This window comes from Doryrhamphus excisus, chromosome 8, assembly GCF_030265055.1.
Source record: "Doryrhamphus excisus isolate RoL2022-K1 chromosome 8, RoL_Dexc_1.0, whole genome shotgun sequence".
Classification (NCBI taxonomy): Eukaryota; Metazoa; Chordata; class Actinopteri; order Syngnathiformes; family Syngnathidae; genus Doryrhamphus; species Doryrhamphus excisus.
Genome location: NC_080473.1, coordinates 14,019,080 through 14,030,349, shown reverse-complemented (window position 1 = coordinate 14,030,349; position 11,270 = coordinate 14,019,080). Strand labels below are relative to the sequence as shown.

The 11,270-nt window shown below is 43.3% G+C and overlaps 1 protein-coding gene across 9 annotated transcripts in view; it reads right to left on the bottom strand.

Moving 5' to 3' along the window:
• sphkap (SPHK1 interactor, AKAP domain containing) overlaps positions 1–11,270 on the bottom strand; it is a 120,586-nt gene that overhangs the window by 1,725 nt on the left and 107,591 nt on the right. For 8 of the 9 annotated variants that reach the window (XM_058079040.1, XM_058079041.1, XM_058079039.1 and 5 more), the window contains 5 exons: positions 7,636–10,945; positions 3,940–4,092; positions 2,249–2,332; positions 1,937–1,986; positions 52–242 (listed from right to left, as the gene is read on the bottom strand). In XM_058079040.1, the coding sequence (XP_057935023.1) occupies positions 52–242; positions 1,937–1,986; positions 2,249–2,332; positions 3,940–4,092; positions 7,636–10,945 (3,788 nt within the window). The remainder of the gene's footprint in view (positions 1–51; positions 243–1,936; positions 1,987–2,248; positions 2,333–3,939; positions 4,093–7,635; positions 10,946–11,270) is intronic. The other variant, XM_058079043.1, reaches the window with a different exon arrangement.

Here is an 11,270-nt window from a genome sequence, read left to right as displayed (position 1 = left end):
CACATCATCAATCAAATGTACCCAAAACACTCCAAAATCCATTCTTTCCACCTTGGCAATCCTCTTCTCTTTAGACTTCTTGAAGTAAAGAGCTGGAAGGCCCAGCTCGGATGCAGCGATCAACTGCAGAGCCACCGTCACCTCCGAGTCCGCATATTCAGCTTCGAGTTCGCAGTTTACCACCAGGAGGTCCCTGGCATGGCCGCCTCCTCCGGCTGCTGCCGTCTTACATGAGCTGCTTTCTGAAAGGTAAAGCGTCACGACATCGTCTCTCATTTCCTGTATATCACAGTACGCTTCAGATGCATACAGTCGCCCCTCGTTATATCGTGATCTGAACATTGCTTATGGCAGCAAAACATATTTACATATTTAGAGTAGTACGCTACACTGGACTCTAGGTGTCAGTAACGCTACATCGATGAGACAGTAGCTACCAGGAAGTACAGCAACTAAATGTCAATTATACTGGATACTACAAATGTAAACAATACTATAGGGGTGCTATTTAATGTCTACAGGGCTCTTATCATTAAACCTGAATTTAGTAATGGTTTTATTTCATTTGAACATGCATCAAATTACAATTGAGTGCATCCCATAATCAGTTCACAGTTCCACATGTCCAAAAGGAGTAGGAAGAAGCAAAGCTTATTAAATCCTACCCCTCCAACTGTTACATTTGTTCACTTCCTGCTTTCCATAATATAGTTTACGTTTTTTTTTTGCTTATTTTTGTCACATACCAAAGTACGAGGTGATATGACCATACAATGACATAATGGGTACCATAGTAACTGTTACATTTGTTCACTTCCTGCTTTCCATAATACAGTTTAAGTTTTTTTTTTTAAATAATGCACCTCGTACTGAAGTACGAGTTGATATGACCATACAATGACATAATGGGTACCATAGTAACTATTACATTTGTTCACTTCCTGCTTTCCATAATACAGTTTAAGGTTTTTTTTTAAATAATGTACCTCGTACCGAAGTAGGAGGTGATATGAGTATCCAATGGCATAATGGTTACCATAGTAAGTGTCAATATAGTGATATATATAGCACATCATGACTGGTTCAAGACTCTTCATCCTTGTATTTAACAAACATCAACTGCACAAGGTCATAAACAGGTTTTCTATGCGTTACAAAAATATTCCATTTATTAACTAATTCGCTACCAATGATGTATTTATACGTCTCTTAGGGCCTTGTTAGAAGCACAAAGAGGTGGTGATGATGCGACTGCAGAATAGAAGAGCTCATGTTTGGTGTACTTTTAAGCCAAAAAACGGCCACAAGGTGGCAGAAGTGCATCTTTGCATGCATCTTTCCCATAGAAATACATGCGCTGCTGCTAACAGGAAGAGTGAGTGTAGAGTGAAGGAGGTTACGCATTGAAGGGAATTTTAACGCATGCACATGTGTGCACGCACACAGTTCAGCTGCAAATGTGAACATTTTAAATAGTTATGGGGGAAATTAGTAAATATTGAATTCTGTCTGGAATCGTTTCTGGAATCAATTGACGGCAATAAACGAGGGAGGACTATGTATACTTGACATCAACAATTTTTTTTCATTATCACATTATTAAAAAAAACAAAACAAAAAACTTAAACTGTATTATGGAAAGCAGGAAGTGAACAAATGTAACAGTCACAGATTGTAAAAGTACCAGATGGAGGGGTGGGATTTAATAAGCTTTGCTTCTTCCTACTCCTTTTGGACATGTGGAACTGTGAACTGATTATGGGATGCACTCAATTGTAATCTGATGCATGTTCAAATGAAATAAAACCATTACCATTACCATTATTGGTTTGATGGCGGGATTTTTAAAGGGTTTCCAGCAGATGGCGCTGTCTCACAAGTCAATTTGCCATCACCTTGACAAGATACGATGTTGATGTTGTGTAGTGGCACTTACGAAAGTTGCTCTTCTTGGTTGTAGCTTGATTGGTTTTGTCTGATGCTTCACTGTGAAGAAAAACACCAGCTGAAGTCAACATGGCTGACAGCAAAGATTTGATTCATCCAGTTAACAGCCGGTAGTTATTTTAGCTCAGTATAGCGAAGGCAATGAAGGCCATAGTTTACTTCCTAACACATCATGGGTACCAAAGATGACAAATTCTACTTCCAAAAAACTTGAGACTGTGATGACAATACTGATACCATACTTGTGTTGGCATTAGGTGTGTGAAAAAGACAAAGTTCAGGGTGAAAAGGTGACAGTTACCCAATTACGGCGCTATGAGACGGCACATCAGGAAAAGCATCTCCGTCTGCCAGGCCCAGACTTGACCCACTGCTGGTTCCATTTCTGTGAAGCATTAAAGAAAACAAAAAAACAAATCCTTGACATTTTGCTTCCACACTGACTTCAGCACGTCAGCGAGTGCAGGGATTCAGGTCATGTGATACATTTCTGCAGATCCACATGCATAAAAGCAGCTGAGCTGGTGATGCTAGTCTTGTGCCAGTCTTGGCTGTCTGACATTTGGAGGTAGATTTTGTTGGATTAGTGGACAAGGCAGGCTGGTAATTAGGGGTGTCCCGATCCAATATTCATTCATTCATTTTCTACCGCTTTGGTGGCCAGCCAATCACAGGGCACATATAGACAAACAACCATTCACACTCACATTCATACCTATGGACAATTTGGAGTCGCCAATTAACCTAGCATGTTTTTGGAATGTGGGAGGAAACCCACGCATGCACGGGGAGAACATGCAAACTCCACAGAGAGATGGCCGAGGGTGGAATTGAACCCTGGTCTCCTAGCTGTGAGGTCTGTGCGCTAACCAATATTGATATCGGATATTGGTTCTATACCATCAAAAAAAAAACGCCCCAAAAAACAGATTACCGTATTTTTTCGGCCTGCTTTTAACATTTTAAGCAGTCTACGCACACTGTCCGTTGGGAAAAACCCGCCGTGCACAATTCCCCCGTGATGACACAGTTCCTCACGACCATGCGAAGCAGCACCACAAATATCAACATGAGGATCCATGCAAAGCCACGTAGAAACAAACCTCCGGCGCCCCCAAACAACCAACACCATCCAAAACATCTGCAAATCATAAAGTCATCATACCATCTATTGTTGACTATGGTTCTCTGTTGGAGTAATATTACTTCCACTTTAATTTATCTATCTATCTATCCATCCATCCATCCATGCATCCATCCATCCATCCATCCATCCATCCATCCATCCATCCATGCATCCATCCATCCATCCATCCATCCACCCATCCATCGATCCATCCACCGATCCATCCATCCACAAATCCATCCATCCATCCATCCATCCATCCACCCATCCATCCACCCACCCAACCCCACCCACTCATCCATCCATCCATTCATCCATCCATCCATCCATCTATCTGCTATCAGATGTGATTGATTTCGGTATTGTGTGATACTGAAGGCTGCGATATCGGTACTGGAAGTGTAAAAGTCATATCAGGACACCCCTTCTGCATGTTGCTGACATGGTTTGGTGATGGAGTGTTAAATTTACATGTAGATGATGTTGCAAGGAGCAGCGGGCGGTATGATGATGCAGACAACCACATTCACAGTTAAGCACAAGTACAAGAACTTTCCCATGGAACACATGGAGTGCCTCTCAAGCCAGGGAGGAGCAGTGATTGGACTATTTGCTAAAGGAGGAGGACAGGAAATCATACGAGCTTATGCAACTACAGCGGTCTTTGCGGCGCTTGCTCTCTGCCATACACTGCCCTATCTGGCCTGAAATGATCAGCAACAACAGTAACAGCAGCGGGGAGTCGATTGGCACTGGCACGGGAACGCCAAGGTGTCAGCAGCAATGGGGCCAATGAGAGTGAGGTGAGCGTGGCGGCGGCGGAAGCGGCAGCCTCTAGCGTTTATCACGGAGCAACGGTTACTGACCCCTCACTCAGCTGGATAAAGCTACTGGTCTCCTCGGGGGGGTCGTCTTCCGTGTTTACATGGGACCAGCTCCCCGTGCTCTCCTCGCTGCTAGCGCTCGTGGAACGCTTGTTCCTCTTCGCTAGTGCCGCCGCAGCTGGCCTGTCCCTTTCACTGCAGGGAGAGCAAGACCATGGAGTATTTACTGCGTCAAGAAAGCAGTGTGTTTTTCAAACAGAACCACGCAGGGCAGTCGCTAAACCACCAGCATTTTTCAGCGCATCAAGAAACATTTCTTTCCAACATTTCTTGGAAAATTGATCAATCATGGTCGTAATTACATTCAGCGAGGCTTCCAACCTTGACAGTGTCGGAGAGAATTAAAGTATTATTGACTATCCCAGCAAATGAGAGCCCCTCTTACATGAGGGACAGATATATTTGCAGTCATACATTTACATAAACTCATCATTCATTTTGGTCTGAACTGTTGTTTTTGGCTGGAAAGATTATACAACATAAAATCACAGTTTTTTAAACAATTGGATTTGTCCATTCATCTTCTGTAACGCTTCTCCTCATTATATTTGGGGGTAAATTGGAGCCTAACACAGCCGATTTTGTGCAAGAGCTGAGGTACAGCCTGGACTGGTTGCAAGTCCAGTCAATCACATGATACACAAACACATAAAACCATTCACGCTCACCATCACGACAATGGACAATTTCAAGTCTCTAATTAGTTTTTTCCACGCAGACATGTTCCAAAGGTAGATTCCAGCCCAAGCTAAAAACATATGCATATTTACACAGTCAGTAGAGTAGTACTCTACACTGGACTCTAGGTGTCATCAACGCTACATTGATGAGACAGTTGCTACCAGGAAGTACGGCGGCTTATTTTCTATTATGTCAATTAAACTGGATACTACAAATGTAAAGGATACTATAGGGGTGTTATTTAATGTCTACAGCAAAGGTCTCAAACACGTGGCCCAAATGTGGCCTGCAGGACACTAGTTTGAGGCCCCCGCCTTGATATGAAAGTTTAATGTTAGTGCGGCCCGCGCAAGTTTGATATGGATGCTGTATGGTATCATGTACCCAGAAAAAATTATTACGTTTGATTAATGTTCATGTTAAAGGTTAAATAACTGTTAATAGTTATCCTCCCTATCCGTGTGGAAGTGGTAAGTTTTTGGCTATTTAAGTTTAAAGAAAATAACTTGAAGGCTACCGTTTAGGTCGCTAGCTCTCTAGTTTGCGAGTTAGCATGTGTCTCAAGACCCTGCAGTTGCGCAATATGTTGTAAATAAAAAGAGTATAAATGTGACTATAGTCGTGTTTTGTCATGTCTACAGGGCTCTAATAATGCTTTGTTCATTTTAATCTGAAAAAAATAATTTGTCTACCCACCAATTATATGTGGTTTCTTAAGTTTTTATTATTTGCTGTTTTATTATTATTATATTTATTTATTACTGATTGATTGATTTTCTTAATTCTTGATTTGTTTATTTATTTTTCATCTTATTTTGTGCAGAAAAATAAAAATTAAGATATTTGAGAACAGTGGAATGTTTTATCAGAGCTTTTATTGTAGAAAATCAGAACCAAAGCACTGAAAAGGTTTGTATATTTTTCTGTTTTTAATAAATGCGTTTTTTTTTTTTTTTTTTTTTTTGAAAACCTGATGTGGCCCAGTCTCACCCAGACCCTAGCTCCAGTGGCCCCCAAGTAAATTGAGTTTGAGACCCCTGGTCTACGGGGCTCTTATCATTAAACCTGAATTTAGAAGGTCATAAACAGGTTTTCTATGCGTTACAAAAATATTCCATTTATTAACTAATTCGCTACCAATGATGTATCTATAAATCTTTTAGGGCCTCTTTAGAGGCATATAGAGGTGGTGATGATGCGACTACAGAATAGAAGAACTCATGTTTGGGGAGCCGTTTTAAGCCAAAACACGGCCACAAGGTGGCAGAAGTGCTCTGCATGCACCTTTCCCATAGAAATACATGCACTGCTGCAAACAGGAAGGGAAATTTTTAATGCATGCACATGTGTGCAAGCACACAATTCAGCTGCAAATGTGAAGATTTGTCTAAGAGTTGTATAGTCCCAGTCCTAGTGTCTGTAAAATGTGTCTGAATCCATCACTCACTGTCAAAACCAATCATGAAGAAGACCTTTACATTACCTGGACTGCGAATGCTAATGCTAAACAGGCTTTGTGCAAGCACACTAAAGGGAAAAGGCTCAGGTTGCAACTCAGCTTCAACTGTGCAACATCAGAGTCGCAGCCGAGTGAATTTATGACACGGTAGTAATCCATTTAATAGTGGTGTGACCGGTCGAGAGCAGCTAATCGCTCTACAGTCCTCTCTGCAGATTGCATTATGTGAAATTGGCTCTGATTCAACAGTGTTTGCCAACTCGGAATCAAGCTGGAAAGGAATGAATTGACATTGTATTCCCATCTTTACTTGGTAGTAACATAAACACATTTGGTGGTCTACACATTGATATCTTTTTGTCTATACCTTCATTGTGTGTCCATTTTGAGATACAATGCCTGCCTTCATTCGCTTTAAGGGGACCTATTATGCTTTTTCCACCTTTTCTGACCTATAAATGTAAGTAGAATGTTGTATTCTCGTATTAAACGATGCCGGAGTTTCCGATAATGAGGTTTGCTCATTTGGAAGCGAGCCCTGAAAGACGTTTGGGATCGCTCAAGGCGCTCGATTTCTAAAGGCATCATCAAACTGCCCTTTGTGATGTAACAGAGCGGTTGACTTCCTTATATGGGCGTGTCTGCCCTCCCCCAATCTCTGCTCCTGCTTACTTGCTAGCAAAAAACACATTTGTTTACAATTGCTAAAGATGCCACCATCTGTTTTTCCACCATAATAGTGGCCACATTCGGTTACCGATGTTGTAGACAACCTAAAACTAAAATACAAAAGCTACATACCAATGAGAAACGTCTTGAAATAACCTTTTCTTGAGAAACTTTGGACTGTCCAGTCTCTACTTCCGGATCGGATTCGAGATCCAACACATATGGCTGAATGTTAAAGGCCGACATTTTAAAAAGATAAATTGCCGTATATTATCAACTACTATACTGTTTATCAACTCCAAATCGGACGTCTTTCTATGCACACAGGAGCGTGACCTCGCTGTTTTCCTCGTGGTTGTCGCTGTTTTCGCGAGAACCACAAAATCCAAAGAAATACAGCTGAATAGGTGCAGATTCTGGAGGAACGATAAAGCTTTGTGTGCTGGTTATCATGTATAGCTGCTCTATAGGAGTCCACAACTCAATACAAGGGCCCGAAAAATGAGCATAATACGTTCCCTTTAAAACTTTTTTTTTTCTGTCTCTACTCTTTTTCTCTACTAAGGTTAGTTGAAAAAAATAAACAAATCAAGATATTCCGGCATATAAATGTTCTTGGCACTCACTCTTCTATGGTTTGCTTGAATGTACTGCAAATTGTATATTCAGTTCAATACAGTTCGATCAACACGTACTTTGACTTATACAAGTCAAAGTAGTCTAGAATCATGTCTCAACTTTTTGCCAATTAATTCATATAATTTGTCAAGATTCCGCACAGCATACACCAAAGTGCGAGTCACACCTTATCCAAAACTTGCCAAACCTGCCAAAACCAAGGTAAAAAGTGGCTAAAATATTGACCGTACCTGCTGCCATTCGCTGTAATCCTCTCAGTCTGCTTGGTCGTTGGAATTTCTACTGCTCGTTCTGGAGGTCCATCTCTCTTTTCAAGACTTAAGGAAGCCTCATCGTCCTTCTTATCCCCCTCAATATGGATCACTGGCACATCCCTGTGACCTCTTCTGCGGGGCGTACCGCTATCACTCATCCCCGATGCCGTTTGTTCATTACTACCACAATTTAAATGGGACTGTTTGAACCCCATCCTTCTCTCCCCAACGGGTTTGTGTTTCTGTGATCCTCCCGACGCATCCTGCTGAATTCCAGCAGATGATTTGCCGATATCGACGATGTCGGCTGCCAGGCGATTAGCAAACTGCTGCACATGAGGCTGGGAGTCGCCTGCAGCTTCCAGGTCATCCTCCGGATCCGCAATGATCTTGTTCTTCCGCATCAAGGACTCGATAGAGCTGGACCAGGTCTCGTGAATAAGCATATCAGTGATCTGGTCGGTCTTGCCTCTTTGATAGAGGCACGAGTCTGACTTACATAGTCCTGTCGCTGACACAGAGTTACTCGGATAGATATTTAATGTGTCTCCATGTGCATTTCGGGCAAATCCATCAAATGAATTGGCTTTAATGGGTGAGTTAACCGTCAGTCTTGAATCTGAAGAGCGCCTGTCAGGGACCGAGGACTGTCGTATACAAAAGGGTGTCCGGGGAGATGGAGGAAACAAGCTGTTGCTCCACTCTTTAGTCTTAGCAATGCCGTGCTCTTTGTTTTCCTTATCCATGTCCCGAATCATAAACCTGTAGAACTCCTCCGTGATGCTCTCTGTGCTCGATTGTTTGGACAAGCAGGACGTAGACCTGACATTTAGGTGACCGTTTTTCTTAGTTGCAGCCTGCTGTACAGCTGCAGCCAAAATGTTGCTGGCATTTTTCCCCGCATAGTAGTCCAGAAGAATGTCAAAACCCCTGCCCTCAGTCTCCATCTGGTTGACCATGAACCGTGAAAATTCATCTGTGATGCTTTCACAACTTGATTGCTTGGAGATGGAGCTACCACGACTTAGGTTCTGACCTAAACGACTGCCAGGCCCCAGGGTGTTTGGTGTGCCTGAAGGGTCCCCGTCTTCTTCTGGAATGCTTTCATAACTTGATGCCTTCCCGCGGCTCCACCTCTCACACTGCAATCTGCTTCGTGGCTGGCCTGTTTTGGACGTGTCCACAACGTTAAGCTCGGGGCAGTTCATGATCCTGGCAGTGACTTCGGAGGCAAAAAGGGCAAACGGGTCCTGTGGTTCATCAGGGTTGACCGACTCATCCACAACACGGTTAACCAGTCTTTCCATTAACTCTGGTTGCTCCTCCGTTTTCTTTTTTATCTCGCTGAGGCGTGGCGCTCGATGTTTTTTTGATGATGCATTATTACTCTGAGCCTCTTTCCTTCTGAGTACCGTTCGACAAGCAGGAATTAAGTAGTCCTCCGGGACTTCGGTAGTCCCTTTTAGAGCACAGAACCAGGGCTGTTTCCCAGTAGAGTTCTCCAGACATATAGCCGCTAGCTCTGTGGCCATTGACACCACCGTAGCAGCCAAGTCGTCAGCATAGCACGTTATGGGCGTCCTGGTCTCTGAGTCCATTCTCCAAGAGAATAGTGAACTGCAGGAGTTGAGTGAAGACTGGGGGGTAAGAGAAGCTTGTCTGCTTTCGCTTCCTGTCATTGATCGCCCCCGTCTATCGGCGCCGTGAACTGGGATTTCACTCAAAGGCACTCTGACGGCGGAGTTGTCTTGTTGGTTTTGGTGGTAGTCTTTTGAATGAATGGCACTCTTTGACTGACTTTGTCCACAAGATGAGTTCTGCTGTTGTTCTTTGTTATACTCTGCGTTGCAAGATACGCAAAGATCACGCTCTGCGGCCATATTTGTTGACTTCAGTCCAGGAACCATGGTAAGCCTATCTGTGCTGTGACGCATCCCGCTATGTTTGGCACTGTTAGTGGATTGCCGATAACTAGCTAAGGACTGTAATTGACTTATGTCATTGCTGTCCATTACGGTAGCATGTTCCTTAGCGCATGTATCGTAGTCTTGTCGTGTCTCCAATGGCCCTTTGTCCTGTTTTGAAATGTGACTAATTTTCTTCTGTGCCACGCAAAGAATTTCAAACAGTAAACTGTTGACACTGTCCTGCAGAAGAACCTGGAGGCTTGGTGCATCTTTCTCGGCGCCCTCCAGTTCTTTGTTCTTTTTTGCTATTTCTAAAGCATGTTTGAAAAGACTGTCGGCCACTTCATTAATTAAGTCGCCCACTTCTCTTTCGTCCGTGCAGGACTTTTTTGGACATGTGATGCCATCAACTATTTTGTTATGTGTGGACTCCAAGAGGTCAGCTACACTCTTGTAGCCATGCGGAGAAGTCAGTACCTCGGCTGCTTCCCTGTGAAGGACCTCAGCAATGTTTGCACGAAACGCTTCAACACTGGTGCCTTCTGCAACACTGCAGTGTAGTGTAAAGGCTGCAGACGTTTGGGCAGCAGATATCAAACCCTGAGACGCGGTGTAGACTTCACAATCCCCATCTTCTACTGATTTCTCTGTAAGCTCCACGGCTGCCACGGCACCGGCAACCTGGGCTATGCCACACACAGCTGAGGAGAAGGAGTAGTCTGCTTTCTCTTCTGGTTCCTGAAGCTCTTCCTCCGCTTCTTCTTCTGAAGTTGAATCCAAGGCGAGATGTTCCGTTAACTGTGGAGATGTTATCGTTCCAATAACATTGGCAGCACAGGCCAAAGCCACCTCTACGGGCTTGGATGGGTGCCCTCCATTGTGGTGAGAAATGTAAGCCTTTTTCTCCTTTTCTGGCATCTCCTTATCTTTGGTGGGGACATCCTGCTCGGACACATTTGACACTTGAGTCTCTGGCCACTCTGCTGTTCCATCTCCGCTGTCAGGGCTTTGGACTATGACAATTTTTGGGAGCTCGAACGAACACGTGCGTTGTTGGGAAGACTGTTTTGTTTGTGAGAGAGCAGCGTTGGACGGACATCGAGTGCGTGACACGCTAACCGCAGCCTCGGAGACAAAGGACGTTTCATCTTGAGAGAGCCGGATGAAGGCATCTTGCAGCACTGACTCTGCCAGATTAGTGGCGTAGTGACCGGCCGATTCCTTTGTCTGCTGACTGATCCGCTGATGCATTTCTCTTTTCACTTCTGTATCCTCTCGGATCTGATTATGGGCCGGCTGTCTCCTCTGACTTGTGACACTAGCACTATGTTTGCGTGCAACATCCACCAAGCTCTCTGCACGATCACCAACTTCAGGATCTGTGGTGAAATAGAAATATAGATAATGGGGATATAACCGGAATCTATGTCCAATGTAAGATTAATAATGACACTATGGGAATGGTAATGGTTTTATTTCATTTGAACATGCAATTGAGTTTGAACAATTGAACAATTGAATGCATCCTATAATCAGTTCACAGTTCCACATGTCCAAAAGGAGTAGGAAGAAGCAAAGCTTATTAAATCTTACCCCTCCATCTGGTAACTTTTACAATCAGTAACTGTTACATTTGTTCACTTCCTGCTTTCCATAATACAGTTTATGTTTTTTTGGTTTTTTTTTTTTTTAAATAATGTACCT